Source organism: Nematostella vectensis, chromosome 15, assembly GCF_932526225.1.
Source record: "Nematostella vectensis chromosome 15, jaNemVect1.1, whole genome shotgun sequence".
NCBI lineage: Eukaryota > Metazoa > Cnidaria > Anthozoa > Actiniaria > Edwardsiidae > Nematostella > Nematostella vectensis.
The window spans coordinates 5,478,453-5,505,691 of NC_064048.1; the positions used below are offsets into that span (position 1 = coordinate 5,478,453).

General features: G+C 38.3%; 3 protein-coding genes and 1 long non-coding RNA gene across 6 annotated transcripts; 2 read left to right on the top strand and 2 right to left on the bottom strand.

The window, feature by feature from the left end:
- The first annotated feature begins 1,411 nt into the window (after window positions 1–1,411).
- LOC5522210 lies at window positions 1,412–4,462 on the top strand. Of its 2 annotated transcripts, XM_048723096.1 has the most exons (3): window positions 1,412–1,586; window positions 3,243–3,424; window positions 3,530–4,462. In XM_048723096.1, the coding sequence occupies exons 1-3, from the start codon at window positions 1,507–1,509 to the stop codon at window positions 4,165–4,167; spliced, it is 900 nt and encodes a 299-aa protein (XP_048579053.1). In that variant the 5' UTR covers window positions 1,412–1,506; the 3' UTR covers window positions 4,168–4,462. The 2 variants fall into 2 exon arrangements, with proteins under 2 accessions (XP_048579053.1, XP_032223587.1); XM_032367696.2 differs by having other exon boundaries at window positions 3,243–4,462.
- A 901-nt stretch (window positions 4,463–5,363) lies between these two features.
- LOC116604798 (basic phospholipase A2) lies at window positions 5,364–10,334 on the bottom strand. The gene is made up of 5 exons (XM_032367697.2): window positions 10,194–10,334; window positions 9,857–9,902; window positions 9,206–9,362; window positions 7,254–7,363; window positions 5,364–5,523 (listed from the first exon to the last, which is right to left on the bottom strand). The coding sequence occupies exons 1-5, from the start codon at window positions 10,257–10,259 to the stop codon at window positions 5,402–5,404; spliced, it is 501 nt and encodes a 166-aa protein (XP_032223588.1). The 5' UTR covers window positions 10,260–10,334; the 3' UTR covers window positions 5,364–5,401.
- Window positions 10,335–14,963: 4,629 nt separating this feature from the next.
- LOC5522329 (prolactin-releasing peptide receptor) lies at window positions 14,964–19,242 on the top strand. 2 transcript variants are annotated; one of them, XM_048723106.1, is made up of 3 exons: window positions 14,964–15,467; window positions 15,873–16,616; window positions 18,889–19,242. In XM_048723106.1, the coding sequence occupies exons 2-3, from the start codon at window positions 15,947–15,949 to the stop codon at window positions 19,161–19,163; spliced, it is 945 nt and encodes a 314-aa protein (XP_048579063.1). In that variant the 5' UTR covers window positions 14,964–15,467; window positions 15,873–15,946; the 3' UTR covers window positions 19,164–19,242. The 2 variants fall into 2 exon arrangements, with proteins under 2 accessions (XP_048579063.1, XP_001642084.2); XM_001642034.3 differs by having other exon boundaries at window positions 14,965–15,467; window positions 15,869–16,616.
- Window positions 19,243–22,385: 3,143 nt separating this feature from the next.
- On the bottom strand, window positions 22,386–23,640 carry LOC116604707. The gene is made up of 2 exons (XR_007306750.1): window positions 22,819–23,640; window positions 22,386–22,499 (listed from the first exon to the last, which is right to left on the bottom strand). It is a non-coding gene; the product is annotated as an uncharacterized LOC116604707 (long non-coding RNA).
- Window positions 23,641–27,239: the final 3,599 nt, after the last annotated feature.

Here is a 27,239-nt window from a genome sequence, read left to right on the forward strand (position 1 = left end):
CTCAGTTGTGAATGTCTTGAATCCTGGTGAGCATAGGTTGTCCAGCACTCGCTGCAGGGGCCCGTTTCTCGTAACACTCGAGAATTCTCGGGCCCGAAAACGTTTTATTCCCTTAATTTGAAAACTGGCTAATTCCTATAAAATTTATGTTATCTAAATATGTTAAAATATCGTCAAACATCGTATTTTACCACAAAGATTCATGTAAAGGATAATCCTCTTTTTGGTTTTATAGATTTTGATCTTTCCCGAACTTCTCGGGCCCGAAATTCACATGGCTAACCCCCCCTGGCTACGCCCCTGCTGGCATTACTGTTGTATCCTGTCCCATGACCTATTGTTGGCAATAGGTCCAAATTCCTAAATCTGTCCTGCATGTTCTGCAGTTATTCTGCTGTATAAGCCACCAGTGCTGCGTCATCTTCTCAATTTGTTTTCCTCGTCAACAGATTGATTGGGGGGCTGGTGTGCAGTCATAGATATCAGTATGCGTGAAGTGACAAGTCTATTGGTGACAAGCCTACGGTGGAGTAAGCACGCAGCTGCTTTGTCTCCTATTATCTTTGTTCTACAAAGGAGTTCTTTTGTCTCTATTCTTCCCGTTCTTTGTGTCGAGGTGCGGATATTGTTCATTTGCCCAATCAAATTGCAGCTTGTAAGAGCTGCGTACTGACCCCTACGGTGACATGGCTGACATCAAGGAGATGGTTTAACTATTTTAAGTATTAATAGGAAGAACTTGAATTAAAGTGGAATCTCCGATAAACTAAAGTATTTTCTAGCGCACTTTTTAGAGGAGGGAAGTAACTTAAGGTGCCGCGACGACCCAGTATTCCCACCATTAAACCGTCCATCTTTGAAAACACACTGCGCGAAGAAATGGATTCGGATCCCATATCCAAAACACCAAATCTAAAGCACATGGATGAAAATATAAGATGACGTATACATTTTGTTGATCAAATGTCACGTGAGTAAGACTCCTTTTATTCTAGGGCAAATTTCTAGCCCATCGATACTAAAATTTAAGAACATCGTTAAGAATTTTCTCAGCCTTTAAGTGTCTCTAAAATAAGAACCTAAAATAAGAAAAGACTTTTGTTATTATCTACAAAGTAATAAAAGTGTTATTAACTCCACCTCGACTTAATTGCTCTACTGGAAAAACAGTAAACTTATAACAAAACACACAGACTCATTTGATAAACCGACTATCCTTTTTGACACATATTCAGAAAGAATTTACTCTAAAAAGTCTACAAGACCTCCAGAGGTCACAGCAAAGTAAATGTACTTTAAATTATACATTCTAATACCTTGACTAGAAACCAAACAAATTTATAAATTCTTTTGTCTGTTTTTAATTTTGACGGCTTATGTACTTCTTACTGAATTGTTCTTTCAGCCGTGACTGAGTTACTAAGACAACAGTTAGTCAAAAGAGCTTCTTGCAAGTTTCTTGTAGAGTATGTTTTTGGTTTTAAGTTTTAAGATGGTTGGGCCGTAATGGTTCATACGAAAAGAATCTGCGAGCGTCTGCTAACAAATGATGACGTATGGAGACCAAAAGACTCGTTTGTTGAAACGTAAGTAAAAAGTTTGTTTGATCCTTTGTTAGAAAATTATTTTCGTAAACTTTTCCAGCAAAGCATTGCCAGCTTAGCTGAGGGTAAGAGGGCCAGTTAGCGTAGAAAGCTCCAAGGTTTTTATTTATATAGAAGTATCATCTCTGTTCGCGAAAATCTTACAGACTTTTTACCAATCACGCAAAGTCTAGGTACTATTTTTAACAGATGGCCAAACATGGCTTTTGAAGGAGCAAATTTTTATTATTGCTTAGAAGAAAAACCGAAAACTTTTGGAATATCATTCTCACAGCCTTCCGTGACTTTTTAAAGTTCCGCGTCTTGTTTTTCAAGGTGTTTGCTTTACTCTTGATCAAAATAATACCAAAACGCGTAATAAGATAAATAATCTAGTTTCTTATTTAAAGAAGTGTTCTGAAAAAAAAAATGATTACAGTAACTTCAAGTTAACGATGATACTTCGAGTAGATTTCCTTTAATGCGCGCACTCTTCGTTGTTATTCTCACAAATTTCCAATTTATAGAATAAGAAGATATTAAATGATAATATACTTATGGAAGTGTGAAGAATTTGATTTCCAACCAAATCTTTCAAAATCTTTGATAATCTTCTTTGATCTTCCTCTTTCCTTAATGCAGTAAGTAGTCTTACTGCATTAAGCACTTTTAATATGCTCACTGTGCATAACTGGCACAACACATCCGAAAGTAAATACCAGCTCCGTTACGTTAATCGTGTTGACGTTTGTGTGATTATTCACAATCGTGTTAAAGTTTGTGGAGTTATTTACTATAGGATCATGCACACGTAACCATATAATTTTCTGACTAGCGTTTGATGATCTCGGAGTATTTTGATTAGAAAGCGTTACTAAAGTCATATCTCTATAAGTATAGGAAAAGCAGACGAAATCCTCAAAATCAAAATCATCTCTTTTATGGATGATTTATTGCATCGAATTCAACATGGCGTCGTAAACAAGTTTGGGCTTGGGCTTTTCCCTCCGAAATATCTAAGTAAGCTAGATTCACAACAACGTTTAACGCCATGAATTACATCTCCCCTAAAATCGTCCCAGCATGCTGTTCGCTTATCCCCGCACAACGTTAAGAATGGCCAATACTATCGAGCACCCTCATGTCTCTATAACATACCATTTAGGCGCGGACCCAGGATTGACTGACGGGGATGGGGGGTGCGCAGTCATAGGAATCATATAGAAAAAGCATAATATTTCGAAGATTCCTTTTAAGGAATTAAAATAAGAAATGACCCAATTTTGGCTGCCAAGGGTGTAGGGGGGTTGGGGTGCGCCTGTGCGTATTAAGAAAATTTAGCCAGAAATTGTCGTTTTTGCCAAACGCGGTCACTTCCATATAAGGACAATAATATATTCCTTATTTGGAAAAACTGACTGATTCTTTAAATTTTTAAGGTTGCCGCACCGCAGGTGCTTCGTAAACTTTATGACTTGTAACCATAAGATAAAAATCAAAGACTGTGACCATCTTTAGTCAACGAAGATTCCTCGGTACCAGTCCCTCAAAACGACAACGTTTTCTTCATATGTGACTCAATTTTGGCCGCCAAGGGGGGAGGGGAGGGCGGTGCGCCTGCGTACGCGCCTGCCGTTAATATTTTCGCTTTTCTCACAGGAAACCATTAGCCAAAGTAAACGTCGCGTTTGAGAGTCCATCAGATCACTATCAGAGCGAGAGTGTCTCTCCGGAAATGGCGTCACCCCGCTCAGAACACGGTTATCTTCCAGGGAACGTCGTCCGTCATCTTGGTCTTTACTACACACGGATGACGTCATATACCTCGCCGGCCAATCACAGTATGAACAATGATCACGTGACATATGAGACCAAAAGACCAGTCACTAATTTTACCTCTACTGCAAGTCACGTGATTGGGTTATATAATTCTTCCTTTACTGCAGGCGTGGTGTTGAAGGATGACGTCACTTTGAGTCGGTCGGAGACAAGCGCAATGGGTAGAGCACCAAGATCGAACATTCTATCCCACATGGCTGCTAAGAACAAGACATCGTGGGTAGAGAATGCAGCTCATAAACGTGAACAAAGCTCCCAATCAAACTCGATCCAATGTAAAGGCAAGAACCCGTACTCAAAGACTCCGTACGAGAAGAGCCAATTAGCTATTAATGCCGTTACTATGGGGGTGAGGGACGGGAGGCGTTTTGATCTTCTACCGATTTCACATTATCTTAAGAAACACCAAGGTGACGACAAATCCCCACATAAACAAAGCAAAAGGTTTCCATTGGTCCGAATAAGCTCATACAAAAAAGTGTGCTTACTGCCAAATCTACGTAGCTATATGCATTCACCTACAAGAAAGAAAAAACAACAAGCGACGTTTTTTACTGAAAAAGATGTGTTTAAGACAAGGGAGTCGAGGAAAGAGCCCAGCCGTGGCGAAGCGCTGTTTGTGGACCCAAAAGATCAGTTGCCGAACTTGTACAAACGACAATACAATGCACCTATTGTCCGGCTAAGAGGAGACCAAGGTGTACAGACAAGCAAGGAAAAGGTTGCTTTTCCAGTCATTAGCTGAAAAACAGTAGGATAAAAATCAGACGTGATTCATATGTTCTATGTGTTAAGCACGACGTCTTTGACGTCTGCATCAATAGGGTTCGGGACGGTGCTAGAAAGAAGTGTATGTACGGGTGATGTAGTTCAGCCTGTTAGAACACATGCTTGGTAGTTTTTTTGTTAGGTTTATAATGGTAGAGCAGGGAAATGTAGACAACGTCTAAAAGAATACGATGTTAGAGTTGTATATATTTAAATACTGCATAATTTGTCTGACAAACTGATAGGAATAAAGAGTGATGAAAACACTCGGACAAGGATAACGCTTGGTGCGCTGGACATGATGGTCTATCAACATTTTGCGCGCAGGGCATGATAGTTAATCAACACTTACCGCGCATGGCATAGTGGTCTAACAACACTTGGAACGTAGGACATGCAGGCCCGTACCCAGGGGGTACCCTCCACACACACAACGGCCGAAGGTCCACTTTCGGTTCTTACTGGCCGCTATTTGTAGACAAAACTATAAAGCACAAGCTAGATCACTCTGGAGATAATGCAAAGTAAAAAAAGGCCCTTTTTGTTCTTTCAGGGTGGTCAGATTTTTATCCGAGAAAACTAGTTCTCCTTTTCGGATGCCGAACCCCCCCAAAACAAATCCTGGGTACGGGCAAGGCATGACGGTCTATCAATACTTTGTGCGCAGGGCATGACGGTCTATCAATACTTTGTGCGCTGGGCAAGATGGTCTATCAACATTTTGCCCGCAGGGCATGATGGTCTTACAACACTTGACGCGAAGGGAATGATGGTCTAACAACACTTGGCGCTCAGCGCACGACACTTGGTGCGCAGGGCATGATGGCCTTTCAACACTTGGCGCGCAAGGCATGATGGTCTGGCAACACTTGGCGCGCAAGGCGTGATGGTCTAACAACACTTGGCGCGGAGCGCATGATGTTCTAACACTACTTGGCGCGGAGGGCATGATGGTCTACCAACACTTGGCACGCAGGGCATGATGGTCTGGCAACACTTGGCGCGCAAGGCGTGATGGTCTAACAGCACTTGACGAGCAAGGCATGATGGTCTAACAACAATTGGCGCGCAAGGCATGATGGTCTCACAACATAATCACACTAGCCTTTGCGGGCTACGACACATGAATTATTGAGTTCAACACTATTCAACACTAGATACATCGCCTGCATCTTAGTATGGAAACACTTTATTCACTTTTTTGCAACATTTTAACATTGGTATCGGTGCTTGTAACCCTTGAGCGCCGCGTTGTAGCGATTTCGGCGGAAACATTGAGCAGCAGCAACATCGCACTCACAAACGTGCCGCTTACAACTTTCTCTCGGGTCACCTGTCAAGAGAAACATACGCAACAATGTTGTCATTTGTGCCCAACTCTCGTAAGCCATGTGCTTATGTCACACATGATATTGTTATGACATGAGCATTTCAGTCCCATTTTTCGTTAAAAAAGTACGTCCAAGGCGTACGAGGTGCCTATTCGGGGGAGGTGGAAGCCCCTGTTACAAATTTAATTTTATCTCAAAATAAAAAAATGGCCTTTTTACAACGTGAAGGGGTAAAATTCTCACAGAACCATAACAAAGCATGCTTTCCAGGAATAAATCCCGAGGCAGGTAGTACTGTCAGATACTGTTGTTACTTCTCTTCTTAGGTAGAGTCCCCAATCAGAAGTCTACTTGTGCGTCACGTTTAGACGAGGCGCTTATCCAAGGAGGGGGGGGGGGGGAACTTATTCATATTTTCCCACCAGGAAAGGCAATTATTTTTGACAAAATGATAATGGCATAATGGCATTTGTCAGATGACAAGTCTACGATCGCAAGGTAGGTGAAGTGTAGCTAGGCTTTGCTAAGGGAGGGGTGGGTGGGGGTTCGCAGTCAAAGGCATCATATGGAAGGAGTATAACACCCAAAGACCATTAAATAAGCGATGACCCACTTATTTAATACCATGTTCTGCTGCCTTAAGTACCCACCCATGCACGAACTATGCAAGGTACCATTTTCCTGCGGCAAAAAGCTTTAATTATAGCCTTTTTTGTAATAAACACATAAGCACAAGATATAAAATATACATATAACTACATGAAACATGTGCTCCATAACATATCTTATCCGAAAATTTTTGTTTTAAACCAATCAAAAGAAGAAAGAACAATAGTTTTTCTTGACATAATTTGCACAAGGTTTGTCTAGTAAGCCATATTACATCATGCTAATAAATCCTAAAACTCCAAAAACGTTAGCCATTATTTAGTTTTAAGTGTAACTTATGTTTTTTTTTGTCTTGACCAAATTTCGAATATTAACAAAGGCATTTTTTACATACAAGCGTGCATATGCGTTAGGTTGCCTAGGGGCAAGGTGAATTGGCTAGCCACTCATCCACTTTGAAACACGTCTCAAATGCGAAGTCTTTTCTCACTAAACCTTCTCTAGCATCCCTCGGCTCCCAGTTTTATTTCTCCCTTTCGCATTTGACTAGTACCTGGTCTTACCTCCTGATGATAAACCTTGTACTAGAATTCACGTAAGGTTGCTTAACATTTCGAAGAGCTCTACGAAATATCCCACCTTTCCATTTTGTAACTCTATATATTTGTTTGTGTCATCCCCATTCTTGCCATTCCTCGCCATCATATATGTTACACATTATCCTCCCCTCCAGATTATCTATCCATATCAAACATATTCCCCAAGGATAGTGTCTTTCGTTTGCATTGCCTTATATGGTCATTGATGCCCATATTTAGAAAAGCTAAAGTTTCCCCGCTCCCTGATCTCCAGAAAATATGGTGAAAAATGCTGATTCCTGTCAATTTGAGACTCGTGGCAAGAATTTGTCCAAAAAAAACCTGACAGATTTGTCAAATTTTTATCTCACTAATCTTGAAAAGCCCTTAGACCCAGGCCTCACAGAGATTGACCGAGCGGGTTTGAAGGTCACCCAAATATTGATATGAAACCCTTCCCTCCCCCCACCCACCCCAGGTGCCTTGGTACGAATACCCGCTTTCAACCAAAATCTTACACGGAAGCATAACGATGTGTCACTCACTGCATCGGAATGTACAGCTAGACCACCATCCCCCGCGCTCGTAGATGGTCCACTTAGGCCAACATCTACCAGGAGCGCGTCCATAGCAACGGTCATGCTCATAGCAACATCTAAAAAGGCAAATGAGTGGTATAAGCATACAAGGACACAAGGGAACAACGGCAGCCTGCTAATTTTCAAGCCGACAGCATCAACAACAACAACACAATGATACTTTATTAGCCCTCTGAAAAAGTAGGAAATAGGAAAAAAAGTATAAGCGATTTGGAGCCTAAAGTTTGCTTCATTGTTTTTCTTTTTAGAATTTTGGTTAGTTTATAGGCACCGATTTTTCTTGGCATGGGTTGAAAAAGCCTTTCACCATTCCAAATAGAATGAATAATGCTTGTAAACAATACCTAAAATTTGGCGGTTCCTTGAACACAATAACGCGAGTAATGTCAACACTTTTTGATATTAATCAAAAGGCAGTGATGCAATACCAGCAATGGAGAAATGCATGAGAAGATGATAATGATTTATGAAAATCTTAAAGAATATGCAGACTCCTCGGAGATCACTAAATGATTTAATGACAACGATAATGACGTCCTAAGATAAACAATATTAAAATGAGCGTTAATGGAGATAACAGGATGACGATACAAGCACAGGCCTTAAAAAGTGGCGAAGGTGGCGATAAAGGTTGTTTACCATTTAATCGAAAATTCCGGAATGAGATCCCAGATTTTCCGGAAAGTCATAATGGTAAGAAAAAGTTTCCTAACATTCCAGAATTTCCGTGATGACTTATGTAACATTTACTTCTGTACCCAGAAAAATTCTACTTTTCGGGTCCTGGGGGATAGTGGCCGTTGGTAGGCCAGATTGTGCTCGGCACTATTTTAGCGCAATTTGGGTTTGGGAGCACTATTTTGATCAGAGAGCACTTTTTGGGTAAAGAAGTCATGACAACTTCTAGCTTTTTTAACCCAAGTTACTAGATTTGTTTGTCTTATAAAGACATTTCTAGTTTCCTTAACTACAAATAATAGAGATATATTATCTCAACTAGGCTAAGACTGTAAGACTGGTGATTTCGACATTTTAATGGGTAGCCTGTGCTTTTTGTAACCACAGATATTGGGTAGCCTGTGGAGTTCATTACAATAATAGAATGCCTTATCTAGAAGATCTGTTTGCCATGTTTTCCTGTTTTACATCTATTGTGATTATTTCTCGCTAGGAGATTGTTATACTTAAGTTCTGTTATCAGGTTTGACATTATTGACATTGGTGATGTTTGTAAATGAACATTGTTTTTTAGTAGTATCCAAATAACAAAGGTAAACAAACACAAAAGAGAACAGTGTCATTTATAAAACAGTTGTTATACACTAAAGTATGATTTGCCCGTTTATGGACAACAATATAAGATATTCTAATGCATAAAAGCAATATTCTTTCATTTATTCAGATTTTAAATAAAAGACAACTTATCTCTAAATTGTTTTAAAAATATACGGTAATTTTCTTTTCGCCAATGAACACTATTTGAGCACTATTTTGATTTTGTAGCAGTTTTTAAGCACTTTTGGGTGTTTTTTGGGAACAATTTTCTGGCTTTTTGGGAGCACTATCTGGAAACGCCTAGCTGTTTGGGGCCTCGGTCAAATATTCTATGGAAAACTGCAAATGGTACACGATTTCTGGTATCCTAGGTGAAAGTGGACAACCTCTCAAGCAATTTCACATTTTCCGGAAATTTTCCAGTGTGAGAAATCTGTACCATTTAAAAAAAAAATAACCAGAAGTACCGGAATTTCCGATTAAATGTTAAACAACCAAGATCTTCGGCGGTAATCATGCGGTAATCATGGGTCAGCGGTTATACTGAGCCCGCGGTAAGGTGATAGTAAAATACCTTCAGACTAGAAAATTATTCGAGAGCAATTTATTATGCTATTACAGACCTATCAACACCGTCCACAATTTTGCCTCTTCCTCCCATTCCGCAATAACATCCGTAGTTATTATAGTCCCAAGGGCTCCGTCCCGTCATGCACCGGATCACTTTACCAAACTGCCAAAGGTTCCTTTTAATTAGGTCATTAATATCCGATTCATCTTCTGTAAAAAAAAGACATAGAAAATTAAAAGAATCACTACCTTCCAATTCCAATTTATAGCTAACTTTTCGAATGACTTGTAAAGGGATATCCGTACAATGGAATCAATGGGAAGCGATTAAAAGAGGGTTGTGGGTTAGGGCTGCGAGCATATTACGAGAACGGCCAAAGGGTTGGGGAAGGGGAGGGGGTAGAAGCAGTTGCGAGAACAAGTAGAAGAGATTACTGAAGTAAAACAAATGTGAAGTGCAGTAAAGGTATTGAAATAAAACAAAGGTTAGAAAACAGAAAAAGTAAAATGTAAGCAAAAGCATGAATAAGCCTTTTGTGTGGTTTATCATCAGCAGATGAGACCAGGTCCTAGCGACGGGAGGTGGCAAAAATGAAAGTTTCAAGCTCACCGAATAACTCGGAAACATTTCGCGCGCGTGAGTTCGCACGATTGAGAGACGATGAGAAAAAATCATTTGCGTGTTTGCGCGTTCGTTGGCCTACCTCTGACCCTGTAAAGGCTGTTCCCGCTTTGATGAAGGATTTCATGCTGGAAAGATAGAAACATATGGTAAGTTTAATAAATATGAATCATTTATGATTTTAAAAAAGTAAAATCAAGTATGGTTTACTCTGGCTAGTAAAGGCTTCAAATTATCATTAACGTCTTATCTTTTATTTCGAGCAAGGGGTGACTTCAAATTATCATTAACGTCTTATCTTTTATTTCGAGCAAGGGGTGACTTTAAGAATATGACCGATTAATTTATAGTCTACGTTGCAGACTAATTACTTCTCACTTTCATGATAATCTTATGTAAAACAACATCAACAAACATACCTTTTCGTTCTCCGCCTCATTTCCAACCGCTTTCAGGAGTATCAGTAGAAAGAGCAAAAAAAGCATGACAAGAAAACATAGACTGGTAGTTCTTAATAGCTCAGTTTACGAATAAGGGGAAAAAAGCCAGAGGAATACTTCCTGTTCTACAAAACAGGAAAAATGGGCCCGTTGCCATTCAAATCTATTTTGTTAATTTTGATAAGAATTACAATTGATTTGGTCATTAGCTTAAGACACCCCAGGAGTTTTTATCTTTCCCATTGCCTCAAGCTCCTAAAGAATGTTAACCAGCGGCTAAATTTTGTGATACTAAGACTTTTCAAATACATATTTTTAAAACACTTAATTTTTATATGTTTTCCTTGTCAGTTTTCCTAGTTAGGATTTTATTTATATTATCCGTTTTTTTCTTTTTATTATAATTATACACCCCTATAATAATCAGGCAATTTTGCAAGGATGTTTTGGTTAAGTCAAATTGTCTGAAAAAAGGTTTAAGGTCTAAAGGTGTCTATAGGTTTTCTCTGAGCCCATCTTATTTATGAAGGACAGAGTGGGACCTCGAATGAACAGACTTCTATATAACGGAGTCCTCGGTATAACAAACAATTTCCTTCCTTTATCCCGGATAAAATAAGGGTTGTCAAACACTGTCTTGACATGGCCATTGGCCATTTCGAAAGAGTTTGACCAATGGTCGTGGGCCGTGGGTCGTGGTTGCGAAGTCGGGTGGTCTTTGTCTACAAAGCCAAGTGCGACGTGAGTTTCGTTTGAACAAAACTGTGCGATTTCGATTAGTCTTCACTTTTCTTCGGTAAATGGGCTGGGCCTAGAAGCCTGTGTACGAGATCAATGTTTTCCCACCATTTCACGGAGATGTGACAGCGCATTCTGTTACAACCTGTTACTTGTTTATCAAGGGGCATTAAAGTTGTTTTCAAGGGGCATATTCCGGTTGTTTATTAAAGTTTTTAAATTGTCTTGTTGATACACCAAGTTTCGGTTTTACTATTTAAAAAAATTATCATGAATTTTATTGGAAAGAAAATTAAAACGAATCACGTTGTTGTTTGTATTATTTTCAACCAGAAATTCATGGAGATCAGGTAGATGCCTTTTGTCTTTCCATCAAACTCTCTGTTAGGCGCTGTCATTTAGCCGAGGAGCGCCTTACTGGCGTAAAAGCCGTTCATGGGTTTGTAAAATAACATACTTCAGGGTCCAAGTCTTTTCTAATTGGATATTTTCCATTTCAGTTTACAAGTTTTATAGGGGCATTTGGGCAAGGGTTTAAAAAGTATGAAAATAACTTTTCCTACACTATTCTTCAACAACAAATTCGCGCGCTATTATAAACTTAGTTTAAACTTCAATTCTGTCTTCGCAATCTCAAATTTATTCTCCCTATTCCCTCGAAAACATTTTCTGATAAAGGGCAAATAGCAGAGGTTTATTGAGAGATCCAAAATGTTTACTTTTATTTCCATGGCTTTCTCTACGAGTTCAAAAGTTCGCGCAGCGTCAACTAATTATTTTAATTTGAAATTTACTCTACTCTCAATATAGGATTCTTGACAATACAGAGTAATCAATGAACGTTATGGTAAAATTGCTGTGCTCCCCCCCTCCCTAGGTTTAGTTATTTCATGCTAGCGCAGTGACCCCGCAACAAATATGTGTTGTATGTTGTCAAATGCAAACCCACGTCGCACTTTATTTGTAAACAAAGACCACGGAAAAATCAATTTATGGAATAAAATTGAAAAATTCAGGACACACGACTTTACTCACGACTTCATACCCACGACCCACGACTTCGTACACACGACCCACGACTTCGCACCCACGGCCCACGACTTCGCACCCACGACTTCGCACTCACGACCCACGACTTCGCACCCACGACCCACGACTTCGTACCACGACCCACGACTTTGTACCCACGACCCACGACTTCGTACCCACGACCCAAGACTTCGTACCCACGACGAACAACTTCGCACCCACGACCCACGACTTCGTACCACGACCCACGACTTTGTACCCACGACCCACGACTTCGTACCCACGACCCACGACTTCGTGCCGACGACCCACGACTCCGTACCACGACCCACGACTTCGTACCCACGACCCACGACTTCGTACCCACGACCCACGACTTCGTACCCACGACTTCGGACCCACGACCATTAGTCCAACTCATTTCGAAATGGCCATTTGTCAAGCACTAGTGGCAAATGGCCAAATGGTAAAATAACACTGCAGCATATGACTTAAGGGGGGGGGGGGGGGGTGGTCCTATAGACACATACTTAGCATATATATAGGAGTTATTCAGAATTAGAAGTACCAAGGCCAAGGGATAGGGCTAATACAATCTGGTGGATATGGTGAAAAGTTAGGAGGAGGGGTGGTCCCCCGTACATAGCAGACACATAGCTTTACTTCAAATGAAAGCAAAAACATACATGATTCTTTATTTGCGGTACTTGTGTGAAAGTTAATATAAGCGAGCGAATACCGCTACGAAAGCGAGCGAATACCGCCACGATGCGCTTTGCCGCCTCGAAGTTCTTGTTGTTTATCGAAGAAAAGAACAGCCCAACTCGCACTGTTCTTGATTTGCGTACGGCTTAAAAGCCGCTCGAATAGTCCACTTATTGCAACTACAGTGAAGCTGAAAGATTCAGACTCAAGATGAATATTTCTGTGTTTGGTCTATTGATTCGGAGTTTATTTTCGATAGAGAACGCCGACAACAATTGTTTATTATCAATTCTTGTTGCTTTATCGATTTTTTAATTCTCAAACTCGAAAAAGCCTTAAAACTTCTCAAATAGGTTTATTTGTTGGTCTACTTTAATTTCTTTTAGTCCAGCTACTTCAATTTCATCGTATAATGTTACACACCAACTAGCCACCACCAATGTTCAACTCGCTACCGGTTGCGAGTTGAACTGGTGGTGGCGAGTTGGCTATGGTGGCGAGTTTGCCGTAAACCAGGGGTGGTCTATCATACATAGCAGACACACAGCACTGCAAGTACCATGGCCAAGGGATAGGGCGATGTGGCAAATGGTGGAAATGGTGAAAAGTTAGGGGGAGGGGTGGTCCGCCATACATAGCAGACACACAGCACTGCAAGTACCATGGCCAAGGGATAGGGCGATGTGGCAAATGGGGGATTGGTGGATTTGGTGGATATGGTAAAAAATTAGGGGCTGGGGTGGTCCCCATAGATAGCAGGCTCCTTACTCAACTGCTATTTTTATCTTTTATTAGTTAATCATCAATGAACTTTGTACATATACTAGCTGTAACATGCAACTGTTTTGTAACTCATTTATAACCTGATTAAAAAGGCATGTATTGGCCTGCCGAAATATCGTTTTAAAAAAACAAATCTACGTTGTTTTCCTACTTTTTATTTAAATCTTTTATTTCATAATCAACTGACGACGCAGGCAACAAGATCCTACTCATACCAGCAGTATATAATATATTTAATGGTTATTTTATTTATTTTGAATGGTTGTATCGATAACTCACTCCTTAAAATTATTCATTTCGCGCCTTTTTCATTTGCTTATTATTGATTGTTATAACAAAAGATTGTTTATATGTTGATTTGTCATGTTAATATTATACATCCGGGACTTCGACTGCTATATCCCAGCGCATATACATAAATTTTAACATTAGAAGTTTCACAAAACCTTTTAAGTTTCTTTATCTATATAGATTGCTTTGTAAAAAACTTTGCCCGAAGTTTTATTTTTAAAGCAACTAAGGACCACGTTAAAACGAGCGATTGATAACTGAGAAATCAGTATTACTTGAAATTCAGGTAATAACTATATCAAAACCGACGCAGCTGCTTTGTACTAAATTCATTATCTCGAAAAAAAAAAAAAAACTTCGACAAACGAAAACATGATACAATGTCTGTACAACACATAAAGTTTGATATTAAAACCGCTTTATTCCTTATTCACTTGAGTGGGGAATCAAAGCACTATAAATGTGACATAGAAAGAATATCGATTTTTGCAAGAAGTAAGTGATGTTTACCCCTCGTTTAAACAACCTAAGGCAATGCAATATATCACAACACCAATGACTTTCCCTTATAGATGTTTTGCACGCATTTCCTTGTAAAAAAAGGCTTAGAAAAGTAGCCCGGAAAGGCTTCGTTATTTCTCTGTGGGAACTCGTTAAAAACACTTTATATTCTAAATTGAGAATAGAACGTGTTTTATAAGGTTGTACGCGAATAACACCCAAGCAGCTCATTACTTGCTCTCCGTGAAGAGAAATAAATGCATTAAGATCCCCCGTCAGTGAACATATTTTTACCAATAAAGAGTACACGCCGCTTAAGATTCTCACGATAACACATAAGAGCGTTTTATTTGATGTCAGCCGTAAAGATCACGTTTTCTTTCACAATTCTGATTGAAATTTCCGTAGGGGCGCAATCTCCGTGTAGGGGCGAAAAACAACAAACCGCCTAATGTAATTCAAATTAACTTTTTTGTTGTCGTTCATCGAGTAGTTATAGCCTGTTATGAAGATCTTTGTACAGCCTAAGTTGTTATTGCGTGAGAGTCATAAAACAACACGTTACACTGTCTAAGAGGATTCGCCTTATACTTATAAATCAACATTGTTTACGCTCACACAAATCGCATAGGCTTTTTGCATGTATAATACCGGATTCCCTGCTAATACACTGCTAGGCGTTTTACTGTTGATGTTTAAGACAGTATATGTGATTTATTTCTGATGCAATATAAATTACTTTATTTATTTCGATTTATTTTAAGTAACCAATGAAGGAATTTCTGATCGGATTTTCATCCGAATTACAGCGCAATAGATTTTATTCAATACATGCTGATTTTACCTTTTTTAAAGGAAAACGATTCTTTAAATTTGAGCGCCTATCAATTGAGATAAGAAAGACAGGAGGGGAATTTACTTCGCTTGTGCCGGAATTATGACAGCTTAGTGAAATATGAAGTCAAAATCTCTAAAGTCAACGCAAGAGATTTCTTCAAAAGGTTACCGACATCAAGCGGAAAGGGAAGAGAAGTAGAAATCAAAGACAACACAGCCACAGTAGCAGCTAGGTAAATATAGAGACGGAAAGTTGAAAGGAAACGCGAAAAAGCTGAAAGATGTTGGCGAAAAGTTGTTGATCTCTTCCGAGAGAAGTCAGTATTAATGAAATACTTTTCAAAGCAGGAAGCCAGATTACATAAAGCCGTAAGTTGTATTCTTTAAGATTTGTCTGAGAGGAGGGTTCAAGAAAACTGACTGCACACTTCGATATTAATGTTCGGTGTTTTGGAAAGCTATATTTTCGATTTTTTCCATTCCCAGACGCCCCCTTAAAAAGACCTGCTAGAGAACAAATTGCCGTGAGAGAGAAGAGTACTCAAAGTGATTACTTCACATTACGAATTGAATTCCATTTATCTTTAGATAAAAAGGTTGTTGATCTTCTACACAAAGAAATATTGAATATTCAAACAAGAGCTATAATGTTTTGAGATGTGTTTTTATCATGACTTTTTGAGAAAAAAACTGCAAAAGTGGTATCTGCAAAAAGAAAACTGTGGTATCATTTATGGAAGTGTGTTTAAAAGGTTTGTGATTTTGTTCAGGAAGACCCCACACTCTGTGACGTTTGTATTGGATCCTCAGAAGTATTAAAAGTGGAGAAGGATTAAGTAGAAAAGGCAATGGAGACGAACTCTAGTGAAAATCCAAGTATCAATTCAAGGTCAAAACTTTCCGAAGATCAGTCCTTAAAAACACTTCGAACCATTTCCTACATATTCATCTGCATTATCGGAGCTCTTGGGAATCTTCTGGTCATGTTGGCGACGAGAAAACGTCGAATGCGGAACGTCACAAATCAGTTTATTGCCAACTTAGCGCTTGCAGATTTCACTGTGTGTGTGATCACCATTCCTATATCATTGGTGTACACGAACCTAGGCCATTGGCCTTTTCGATCGTGGCTGTGCAAAACAATGCCTTATCTACAAGGGATCACAGTCTCAGCCTCTGTGGGCACTTTGGTAGCTATTGCGAGTGACAGATTTATTGTTATTGTATTCCCCACAAAGAGGAAATTCAGAATATCAAGAACTTGGATAACGGTTGTTGCGATATGGCTTTTATCTGCTGCTGTCGCCTTTCCTGTTCATCTGTATAGCGAGGTGACGCGGGAAATGGGCGACGGATTAAATGTCACAAGTTGCATTGAGGTATGGCCTTCGCAAGATGGACGAAAAACATACGCGTTGCTTCTCTTTTTAGTACTATTTTTGCTCCCCATGACGGCTATCTCGCTAATGTATGCAGCCATCATCTACAAGCTGAGAACGCTGCACCCAACACAGGAAGGTAGGTGCAATAAATATTACTTAATTACTAACGAAATTTGTACTCATTTAATTTTTTTCGTATAAGAAGAGATTGTACGCAATTAAATCTCTCGGTCTTTTTCTTAGACGGGAGTGCACAAAATGAGATCTATTTCATACTTCCCGCAGCTCATGCAATTCTAAGAGGAAATGAATAAAATCTGGGGCATGTTCTTTTTTGTGTGTCTCAAACTTTACCTAGTTTTATATAGCTGAATAGAAAACACACACTGTCTTCAAAATACGTATTGCAATATTTCACCCGGCATTTCGCAGTAGTCGGAGTTGTTCACAAGCAACTATTTCTAAATTTTCTTTTCTTTTTTTAGTGTCGTGATGGGTAAGGGCCTTTAAGGTCTTATATGTGGTTGTGGTGTTTACTCTCTTTCGGTGCTCCAGTTTGCGTATTCAATTTGTTGTTGGACCAAACTCCTGTGTCATTTGATCCAATGGATAAGTTCCTCTACCTTATTTGCGTTACACATCGGAATTATATATTTTTTCCTTTAGTAACGGGTATCAGATTGATATTTATTTGAAAAACAAACACAGAAAATCAAGAAAATTGAGAATCTTTGTTATATGGAATTCAAGATGACCATTAAAATAACATAGCATAATAATTTAGCTTCTTCATGATAATTTTATCTCGTAATTCCTATATTTATTTAAGGCTTCTATACTTCGGCAAGCTTTGGATCTATTTTAGTAATTTATATCATTTGTCGCTTATCAAATGGTGGACAATTTGCCGCTGCCATTTTAATGAGGGGAATTTAAATTAGATTTAACCACTATATATATAGTTGACAATCCTATCGGCAATTATCTCCCAAACAGGAACCCCAACAAATCTTCTAGCGAAACAAGATTTCAGGAAAAACACAAAGAACGCTACACAATATGATTCATCCTACATGTTTTTTTTATTTTTTTTTAGCCGAATTGAAGAAATAAAAAATCAACCAATCAAACTCGATGAACTTCACACTATTTTATAAACCACAAATAAGCTCAGAACTGCAAGTTTTCCCTATTTTTTTTGTTTTTACTTCTGCCTTTTGGGAAAAGAATCTATGTGAAGCGGTAAAAATAAACACACGAACTGCGCATTGCGCCCACGGCTGATTCACTTCGGTTCAGTTCTGCTAAATCGTGCCGGTTCCCAAACACAATTATTTTCTATTTTGTCCCTGCTTACATCATCTCGGGATCGTACCCAGACGGATGACCGCAAATTGCGCGCGCGCTGGTGTTTGCGTTGAAAGTAAACAACAAAGATTAAAAGACCAAATATATAAATATTTATCTTTGCTATTTGCATAAATCTAACAAAGCAAAGAAAAACATGAGATACAGAAACCAAAGTGAAAGTTTGCTAAAAAAGCAAGAAAGAAGTGGAATATTAGCAGACACTCCGCACTTCCTGCGGATATTTTCGTGTTTGCGACTCGACGAATATTCTAACTGAATCTGACATAACATGTTCGCAAGAAATGTAGCAAAGATTATTAGGAATAGTTGAAAAATCAGCAAATCCGACAAATGTTAATGATGTTGAAAACACGAAAAATCCAAAATATTACCCTCGTTTTGCGCGCAAAGCTATAAGTACAGACTATTTATTTCGTACTTGCTAGCACGGCCTTTTATCCTGTTGACAAACGAACACGCGGAAGAACTGACGCGACACGACGAAGTGGACTATTAGAACAAACAGGGAGAAACTCTGTTAGCTCTGTTAGCATTTCGGTAAAGTACCCAGTTATTATTATTCAATTACAAATAACAGCGGTTTATATAACAACTCTTGTCATAATTATCAGAGGAGAAGTCTCAACGGAGAACAGCCGCTAAACATTCCCTATTGATACAAAAATGGACGTCAGAACAATGCAGATAAACAATGGATGCGTAATATATTTATCCAGTCAGAATAGCGCGCACCAAAGGCTCCGACCGGTTCTGAATTGTATCCAGAAGACAAATTGTGGAGACTTCTAAAACTCGGTACTTAGGGTTTCAAAGATATACAAATATAGTTTCCTGTTTCACTTTTGATATAATTGAATGAATAAATCAATATATAAATTTATTGTAGTAAAAAGGTTTAAATTATAGCTTTCTGTTACACTTTTGATAGAATTGAATTAAAAATGAATAAATCAAATAAATAGGTTTATTTAAGTTGAAATAGTTGGTTTAGGTAGAAGAATAATGCATTACGTAGTGAGATTTTCTTTTTCTTTCAGTGACGATGCGAACTCACAAGAAGCTGGTGCGCATGCTCGTCGTCGTCATTGTCACGTTTGCAGTTTGTTGGATTCCATATCACGTGACATTTCTATATTTGGACAAATCCGACTACATCACGACAGAGGCGATGAATGCCATGGTATTGTTCTCACAATGGCTCATGTACACCAACAGCTGTCTTAACCCTATCATTTACATCCTCTACAATGCAAACTATAGAAGAGAGTTCTGGAAAATTGTGACTTGTGATGGATGCGGCGAAAATGGATAAGGAAACCCATCACAGGCCCTTACGCAGGATTTTTCTTGGGGAGGGGGGGTGCGAAATGCGAAAAATGATTTTCTGTGTGTGTGTGTGTTGGGGGGGGGGGGGGGGGGGGGAGGGGGCATATCAAGAAAATTCAACCAAAAATCGTTTATGCCAAATGCGGTCGTTTTCATATGGAAACTGATATATTCCTTATTTGGAAAAGCTGCATGATTTTTTTTCATTTTTAATGTTGTCGTATCGCAGGGGCTTCGTAAACTTTATGACTTGTAATCAGAAGAGAAAAACAGTGACTGTGACCATCTTTACTCTATAGCAAGTATCTAAAAACAAACTAAGATTCCTCGATACCAGACCCCCAAAACGACAACGTTTTCTTCATATCGGTGGGGGGGGGGGAAGGCAAAAAGGAATTTCTTATGCCTTTGCAGTATCTCCAAAGAACGTTTATTGTCGGATTTGGCTACAATAAAGTCTGACTTATTGATTTATGACATACCAGAGTGATCCAACTTATACTTTATAGTTTTATAATAACACGTCTATCGAGAACCGGAAATTGACTTTCGGCCGTTGTGGGGGCTGCGTTCACACCCCCTGCACCCCCCCCCCCCCCCCCCCCCTGGGTACGGGCCTGCATCATGGGTCATAGCTACTGGTGGTAGGGCTTATAGAGAAACATCGCATGGTTGAGAAAATATACATATAAAGTTTATTGACATTCTGTAGACCTAACTGCTACGCTAATAGGGAAACATCGCGTTGTTGAACATATGCATATATTATTGGCGTTCCGGTGACCTTACTCATATTTGGGTGACCTTCAAACCCGCTCGGTCAATCTCTTGGAGGCCTGGGTTAAAGGACTTTATAGGATTAGTAAGGAAAAGATTTGACCAAGCGAGCAAGTTTTGGTAAATAATTGTTGCCGCGAGTCGCAAATTGACAGGAATGAGTATTTTTCACCATGTTTTCTGGAGATCAGGGAGCGGGAAAACTTTAGCTCTTCTAAATATGGGCATCAATGCCCATATAAGGCAATACATACGAAGGACACTATCCGTGGGGAATATGTTTGATATGGGTAGGGCTAATAGGGAAAAAGCGCGTTGAAGATATGCGCATTATTATGATCGTTTACTTACGTTCCGTATAGACCTTCTCAAAGGTACATAATTATATATATATATGGTTCACTGCCAGTAACACTGACTCACTTAAACAATGAGGTAAAGGATATTCTGCGAATGCTTTTAGAATGGGCAAATGGCTTATGCTCAGAAGCGTATAGCCAAAGAGTTTTCCAGAAGTACGCCAATCAAAACAAGAGTTATTTTGTAGAGTGGTTTAAGAACGCCGTGGCGTTTCAGTTAGTACGTCTACCTACCCCTTGGGTGGCAGAAAAAATATTTAATTATTCTGTAAAAAAATAATTTTCAGACAATTAAAAAAAAGTTTTGAAATAATCCCTTCTTTCTCTGCAGTATTGCTCTGCAGGAATCTGTTTAGCTGCTGCTATTTCTCATGTTCCATTGTTAGTAGTAAAGTAAACACAATACCTTTTTTGAATGGAAGACTAATCAGTTAGCTTCTGCTAATTACTTAGATAATTAATTGTATAGTTTTATGTCGATATTTTAGCAATTATGTATCATATTTGAGCGGTTGACAAACGTTATCCATTTGCTAAATCTATTTGGGAATATAAACCTATTGTTCTAACGACGACAGAGCAAAAAATGGCATGAAATTTTCCAATTCTCAATATATAAGCTTAAGATTCCGCATACAAGGAGTTCCTCTGACCAAAAGCTTAATTCCAAATTTTAAGGAAATTTAGAAGATATGAAATTTAGATATTAGCGAGCAAAGTTGGCTTAATTTCTGATCAGAGCCCGACTTCTCCCTAAAAACGAGGAGAATTCATACTTTGAACATTTAAAAATTTCACTTCAAGCCTCATATCTCCAAGACGAATCCATTAGAAAAAACACTTGATATGTTGGTTTACATAACATAAGGAACCTCTAAGCAAAAATTCAAGCTTACCGTAGTTAACCAGAACTTATTTTGGGAAAACTTGCCATTTTTTTGCTCTGGCTCTAACGATCTAACGAGATAAATACTTTCAAATGTGTAATTAAAAAAAAAATAAAATAACACACACACACACATCCATTATTCCACCCAGCCCTCACAAGCGACACTGGAAATTTCAAAAATAAAGAAAAATATTGTATTACTCTAATTAAGAGTGTGCTTAAGAGTCAGCTTCTTGTTTCCAAGATAAATATGCAAAGCGCGCGCTGTTTTTCCTTTAACAAAATGGCGACCGTTTAAAGAGCTGCAAAAATTGCCAGAAAACAAAGTGTTTGGAGGCAAAGTGTAGGTAAATCACGGAATCATCAAAAGGGATAATGTTTAGATTCTTCCTATCTTTGGAAGTCACATTTCTCGGCAGAACGGGCAACATAGATTGATTCCATTCCTGCCAGAGCTGCATGTAACTTATAAATTTACCAACTGTAAAATTCGTCGTTTGCATGTGTTTCAACTTTCACTGTGCCTTGAATAAATGCAAATTCTGACAATTAATTTGAAAGCAAGACGTCTTTTTGTTTTTTTTCTTAACATTTATTCGGTGGATAAGATTCTATCCGATCTCTATTATCCGGATAACTTTAATCGCTGGATAACTTTTATTCGGGCTTTGTGCAACAAATCACGCAAATCGGATAAGTTTTATATCCGCTGGATAAGGATTTAACCAGTGAATAAGACTTATTCAAGCTTTGTGCAACAGGCCTCAGGGGTAAAAACGGCATTTTGTTGACCTTATCTAAGTGGTAAGGGCCAGTGCTGAATAACGTATGCGCATGCGCGTGTTCTGGCGAAAACAAACAGAATCTCAGTGTCGACTCGTTCGAGTAAAGGTACGAAAGGATGATTTCAGTCGTTGTTTTGACTAACTGTACAACATTAAAACCATACTGTACAAGAGATGACAGATTTTTTTGATAATGAGGGAGTCATAAAGAAAATTATAGCCTTAGTTTTGGTCTAGTTTTCTTAGCATTCGTCGAAATGTGACAGTTCGCCGGTAAAACGCCGCCATTTCAAAACAAAAAAAACTGGTTTAACCGCGCGGTACTGGAACTAGTCTTGCGTTTTTCAGCACTGTCGTCGTAGAGTGGCCTCTGCCCGTGTAGCTATAGCAATTTTCTCTTTTTGAGACTTTGACGCATGCGCAACAGCAAGCGCAAGGCATTGCGCTCCCTCTTATGTTTCCAACTTATTTTCTTGTTGCACGTTGTATTCTACTGAAGACCATAGACCAACCTTTATGAATATAAAGGAATTTGACTGACATTCTGTATATTAACCTGAAGTAAACAAACAGGGACCTCAACCGAAGGTTGACAAGCTAAAGTTTGCCTCCGGGTATCATGAGCTCGTGATTGAAGTGCATTCTATGTCCGCACGTTCCATGAACTTATAAGAGACAATCTCGACTTGAGTTTGACAGTCTTTTTCTCTTTTGCCTTGAGCTTTTCTCTCAAAATAGCATTACTTTTCTGCACGGCTTTGTACTTTTTCTTTAACCTGTCAATCTCGTTTATAATTTCCACTTCGCTCTGGTTTATGTTTGATTTCATACCTTTTAATTCAACGGATGCAAGTATGCATTTTCTATCCAATTCGTGTGCCTGCTGGTGTAACTTTTTAGCTTCACAGTTCAGGCTTTGTTGGCGCACGTTTGATTGTGCTATTGAATAATCCAGTCGTAAAATCTCGTCTCGTAGTTTCTGAATGTGGAATTGTGCAATAGCTAAATTGTTAAGTGTCATTTCGTGTGCTTCACTAAGTCTGGAGATTTTCTCACACGAAGTCATGTTCATGAACTTCTCTCGCCTTTAGTCTTCTGCCAAAAGGAATGAGAATTTGATTTTTCACGTCCACAAGATTGATATGGTACCAATAAGCGCTCGGTAGGAGCAGAGCCAGACATTCATTAATTCAATCTGAAAGACTGTTTGTTCTTCTAGAATGACCTGTTTTGTTTACGAGCTGCCATCCATACATAAATTCCACTACTTGAGATGTCACTATAATGCACAAGACTTGAGATTTCGAACAAACCTATCCATCACTACAACAAAAATGGAAAGGTTACGTTTAAAGCTGTAAATGGTGTTAGCCCTTGTTTCGTGCACGTTATTAGCAAAATGCCATTTGCCTAAGTTGATCCGTGGTTTCCATGGGAACTTGCCGTTTACAAGCTTTATCCATTAGCTTCGTAATGATCATGTGGAAAAAACTCATTTCATCAAATTAGCTAGGGGAAAATAGTTTTATCACACCGACCTCATCAAACACGGTACGCATAGAAAAAGGGCTATCCTAGACTGCATTTGCTTCTTCATGTGAAAGTGTTTTCACAAAGCCCTTTTTATTGCGCCTTGGAGCGTAAAGAACGTATTCAATGGTTCGGTAAAGGCCTTTTATTGAGCAGCTCCAGGGCAAGTAATGAGCATGCAAGCGCATGTTTTATCAAATTTATTTACCAAATAATAACAAAATTTCGGTAAATTACTATGATTTTTTTATTTGCCTCCGCGGACGCCACATAATTAAGAAACAAAAATAGCACACTAAACCAAAAACAAAAATAAGTTTGAATATAAGCTGAAATTATAATTTTAACTTGAAAGGTAAGGATTTTTTCACTAAAAATAGCTAAATTAAATTTAACAACAGTGGTTGTTGGGTATTTTTTTTCGAGGGGGGGTGGGGTGGTGGTCTTTGGTTTCTGTGGCGAAGATAACGCAGGAATCCCAAACTTCAAGATCTGATCGATTACAACCATGGAATAGAGCCAGGCGGAATTTGGGCTATCTAATCTAGGATGATCTTTTTTTAAAACGCAGTAAGGGCACAAAAAGTATGATCTAATGGTACGATGAAAGAAATTGCATACCATTCTGTTGTTGTGCTGCAGCTGAGACGAGAAAGAAAAATTGTCGAGAGTGATTTAAAGACAATTTATCAACAAATTTCATGGCGTCAAGCGCGCCTCGAAGAAAACTATCAATTGGAGAAGAAACTGAAAAACAGACGAGATGAATTACGGAGGTAGATATCCGGATGCAGCACGAGGTTGATTTGTGTAAAGCGAAAATTGATTCTAACTTGGCGACACTCGTATGGCATTGTCAAAAACAGAAAATGACTTATTGAGCGCCATTGATGCAAAGGAGCAAGCTGGTAGAGACTTAAAGCCGCATTGTCACCAGTTTACTTCTGGAGGTCCGACGGAAACCTTAACCGTTAAAAGACAAAAGGATCTATTAAAATCCGAGATATTCAACAGGCCATCCTCTCTAAATTATCGATCACATCCTCGAAGAAACTTCCAATAGACACACTGCCTTAAATATTTTGAAATATTTTTCGCGTTTTCCGTTAAAAATCATCGGAGATTGTTACGTAATCGACCGGAAGTAAACTGGTGACAATGCAGCTTTAAGAGTTTAAAGCGCGCGAAGAGAAGAACTGAGACAGCGAGTAATGTCAAGGAAGAGATGTGCACGAATCAAATGGCTGTATTTGTTTCATCGATGGAAAAAGACCCAAATGGCTGTATTTGTTTCATCGATGGAAAAAGACTCAAATGGCTGTATTTGTTTCATCGATGGAAAAAGACCCAAATGGCTGTATTTGTTTCATCGATGGAAAAAGACTCAAATGGCTGTATTTGTTTCATCGATGGAAAAAGACCCAAATGGCTGTATTTGTTTCATCGATGGAAAAAGGCTCAAATGGCTGTATTTGTTTCATCGATGGAAAAAGACTCAAATGGCTGTATTTGTTTCATCAATGGAAAAAGACCCAAACTAATGTGCATCGTAAATAAACTACTGTGGCAGCAGCAACTAGGCGCTCATAAAATGCCTTTATTATAAACAGAGCTTTAATTTGTCCTAAGCATTGTTCCGTGGTCAGACATGAGTCATGCGGCTGCGGAAGCGCAAAGTTGTTTTTGTTAGGGTAATGAGCAATGAGCTTACCAAAACTTCATTTATAAATGTAATACTTATTACTGTAATAACCATCACTCTTGTGAAGTGAGGTGGCAATGGCAATATCATAATACAAAACCTTACAAAGAAGTCGTATTAACGACAAAGGTAAATTAGGGGTATTTTTTAGTAGTGTTGCATCGTATACAAATAACGTGCGCCCTCTATATGGAATTGTTCTAGCGTCCATTTGTTTAAACAAAGGATGGAAGATAAATCTGCGTGAGTAAGAAAAAAAATGCTGTCGATAGTGTTTATCAGAACATGTAAACATTAAATTTTAATTGTAAACGAGGTTTCAAAAGGAACAAATAATAAGAAAAAATATTTTGTTCCGGATTGTTCGTCTTGTTGAGTATGGGTGATGTTTTAAGGGTGGTATGTAAGTTGATGGACGCGGGAGATATTGCAAACAAAACTTTCTCTTTCGTTTGCTTTGATATATTATTTTTGACAAAAAAAGGCCATATATTTCATACCATGCTTCATTTGTTTGCAATTGCATCAACACGATTATACGCGTATAGAATTATCATAGGTCAGATGTAGACAATTTACTCGGACCTGAAATCATCAATAAGTCGGACCAGTCCCCATGAAAAAAGAAAGTAAGCCAACTTTATTTGTTTATTTTATTTAAGCCAACTAATCATTTGTTAAAAAAATTAAAACAAATAAAACAAACGAGAAAGTTGAAATATTTCGTCCTTGTGATTTTTATGCGAGTTAAATAAAAAAAAAAAACAGGATTCTGCTAACAAGCTAAGCAAACATGTTAATTAAAACCTGTATTTTACACAATACAATAAAAACAATAACTTAAAACAAATAAACAATTTACTTTGAAATTAAACATTCCCTAATTTCCCTTGAGACATATCTAAACAAGATCGACTGATTTTTTTAAAAGCCATCGTTAAACAAGTATATTATAGGAGTGGCAATGATAAAGAGTTTACAATGACATACACTAGAATGTCGAAAACGGAAAGCTCAGTAAGTTTACCATCAATCCAAGGATCAGCTTTATGCAACAAAGGCACTGCACAAGGCAAACAGAGAGTGCTCGTATCCTTTGATGACAAGCTTTGTGATGAACTATCTGATTTGACGATGACATACACGCAACGGTGGTCTGCCGAAACTGATTTCAGGGCCAAGTTAGAAAACTGTTTTTTTATGGTTATTATCTAAACCATCTGGGAATAGATGTTGTTAATATTGTTTTTTTTTTCATACCAATAAGACGCAATGCTTTTGGCCCTTACACTGTACATCATTTATTCCATGAACATTTATTCTTAAATTAGGAAAAATAAAATTATTCATATATTTTCCTCAAAAATTTTATCTAAAGACTGGACCAGACATGTATAACAAATATTTTGTTTTTTTGCAAAAAAAAAAAAAATTGTGTGTAAAAAGGATAATGGACAATGGAAATAAATATAAAGATATGTATATTTTGTTAGTGGCTAATGCAATCTTTTTGAATCGCTATGGTATTTAATCGATTCTACAATCGATTCTTTAAAACCGGTTCTATCCGGACTCACGCAAAACTGATTCCGGGGTCAGATATTCAACGCCATCATAATATCCTCAAGTATTTTAAAGCAACAACAAAATATTTGTCGTAATAAACATTTACCAATCAAGAATTGTGAATTATAATCACTTAATGTCACTTCTAGTTTGGCTGACAATGACTTTGATTTTTATTTGCAAAACTGATTCCGGGGTCTTTCAGATATTGAACGCCATCATAATATCCTCAAGTATTTTCAAAGCAACAACAAAATATTTGTCGTAATAAACATTTACCAATCAAGAATTGTGAATTTTAATCACTTAATGTCACTTCTAGTTTGGCTGACAATGACTTTGATTTTCATTGAGTAATAATAATCCCTGCAGGCTATACAAATAGATAGAGCGAAGCTTTCACTTAAAAGCTTTCACTTAAAAGCCGTCAGCAGATTGTCAATTGGCAGTTAAT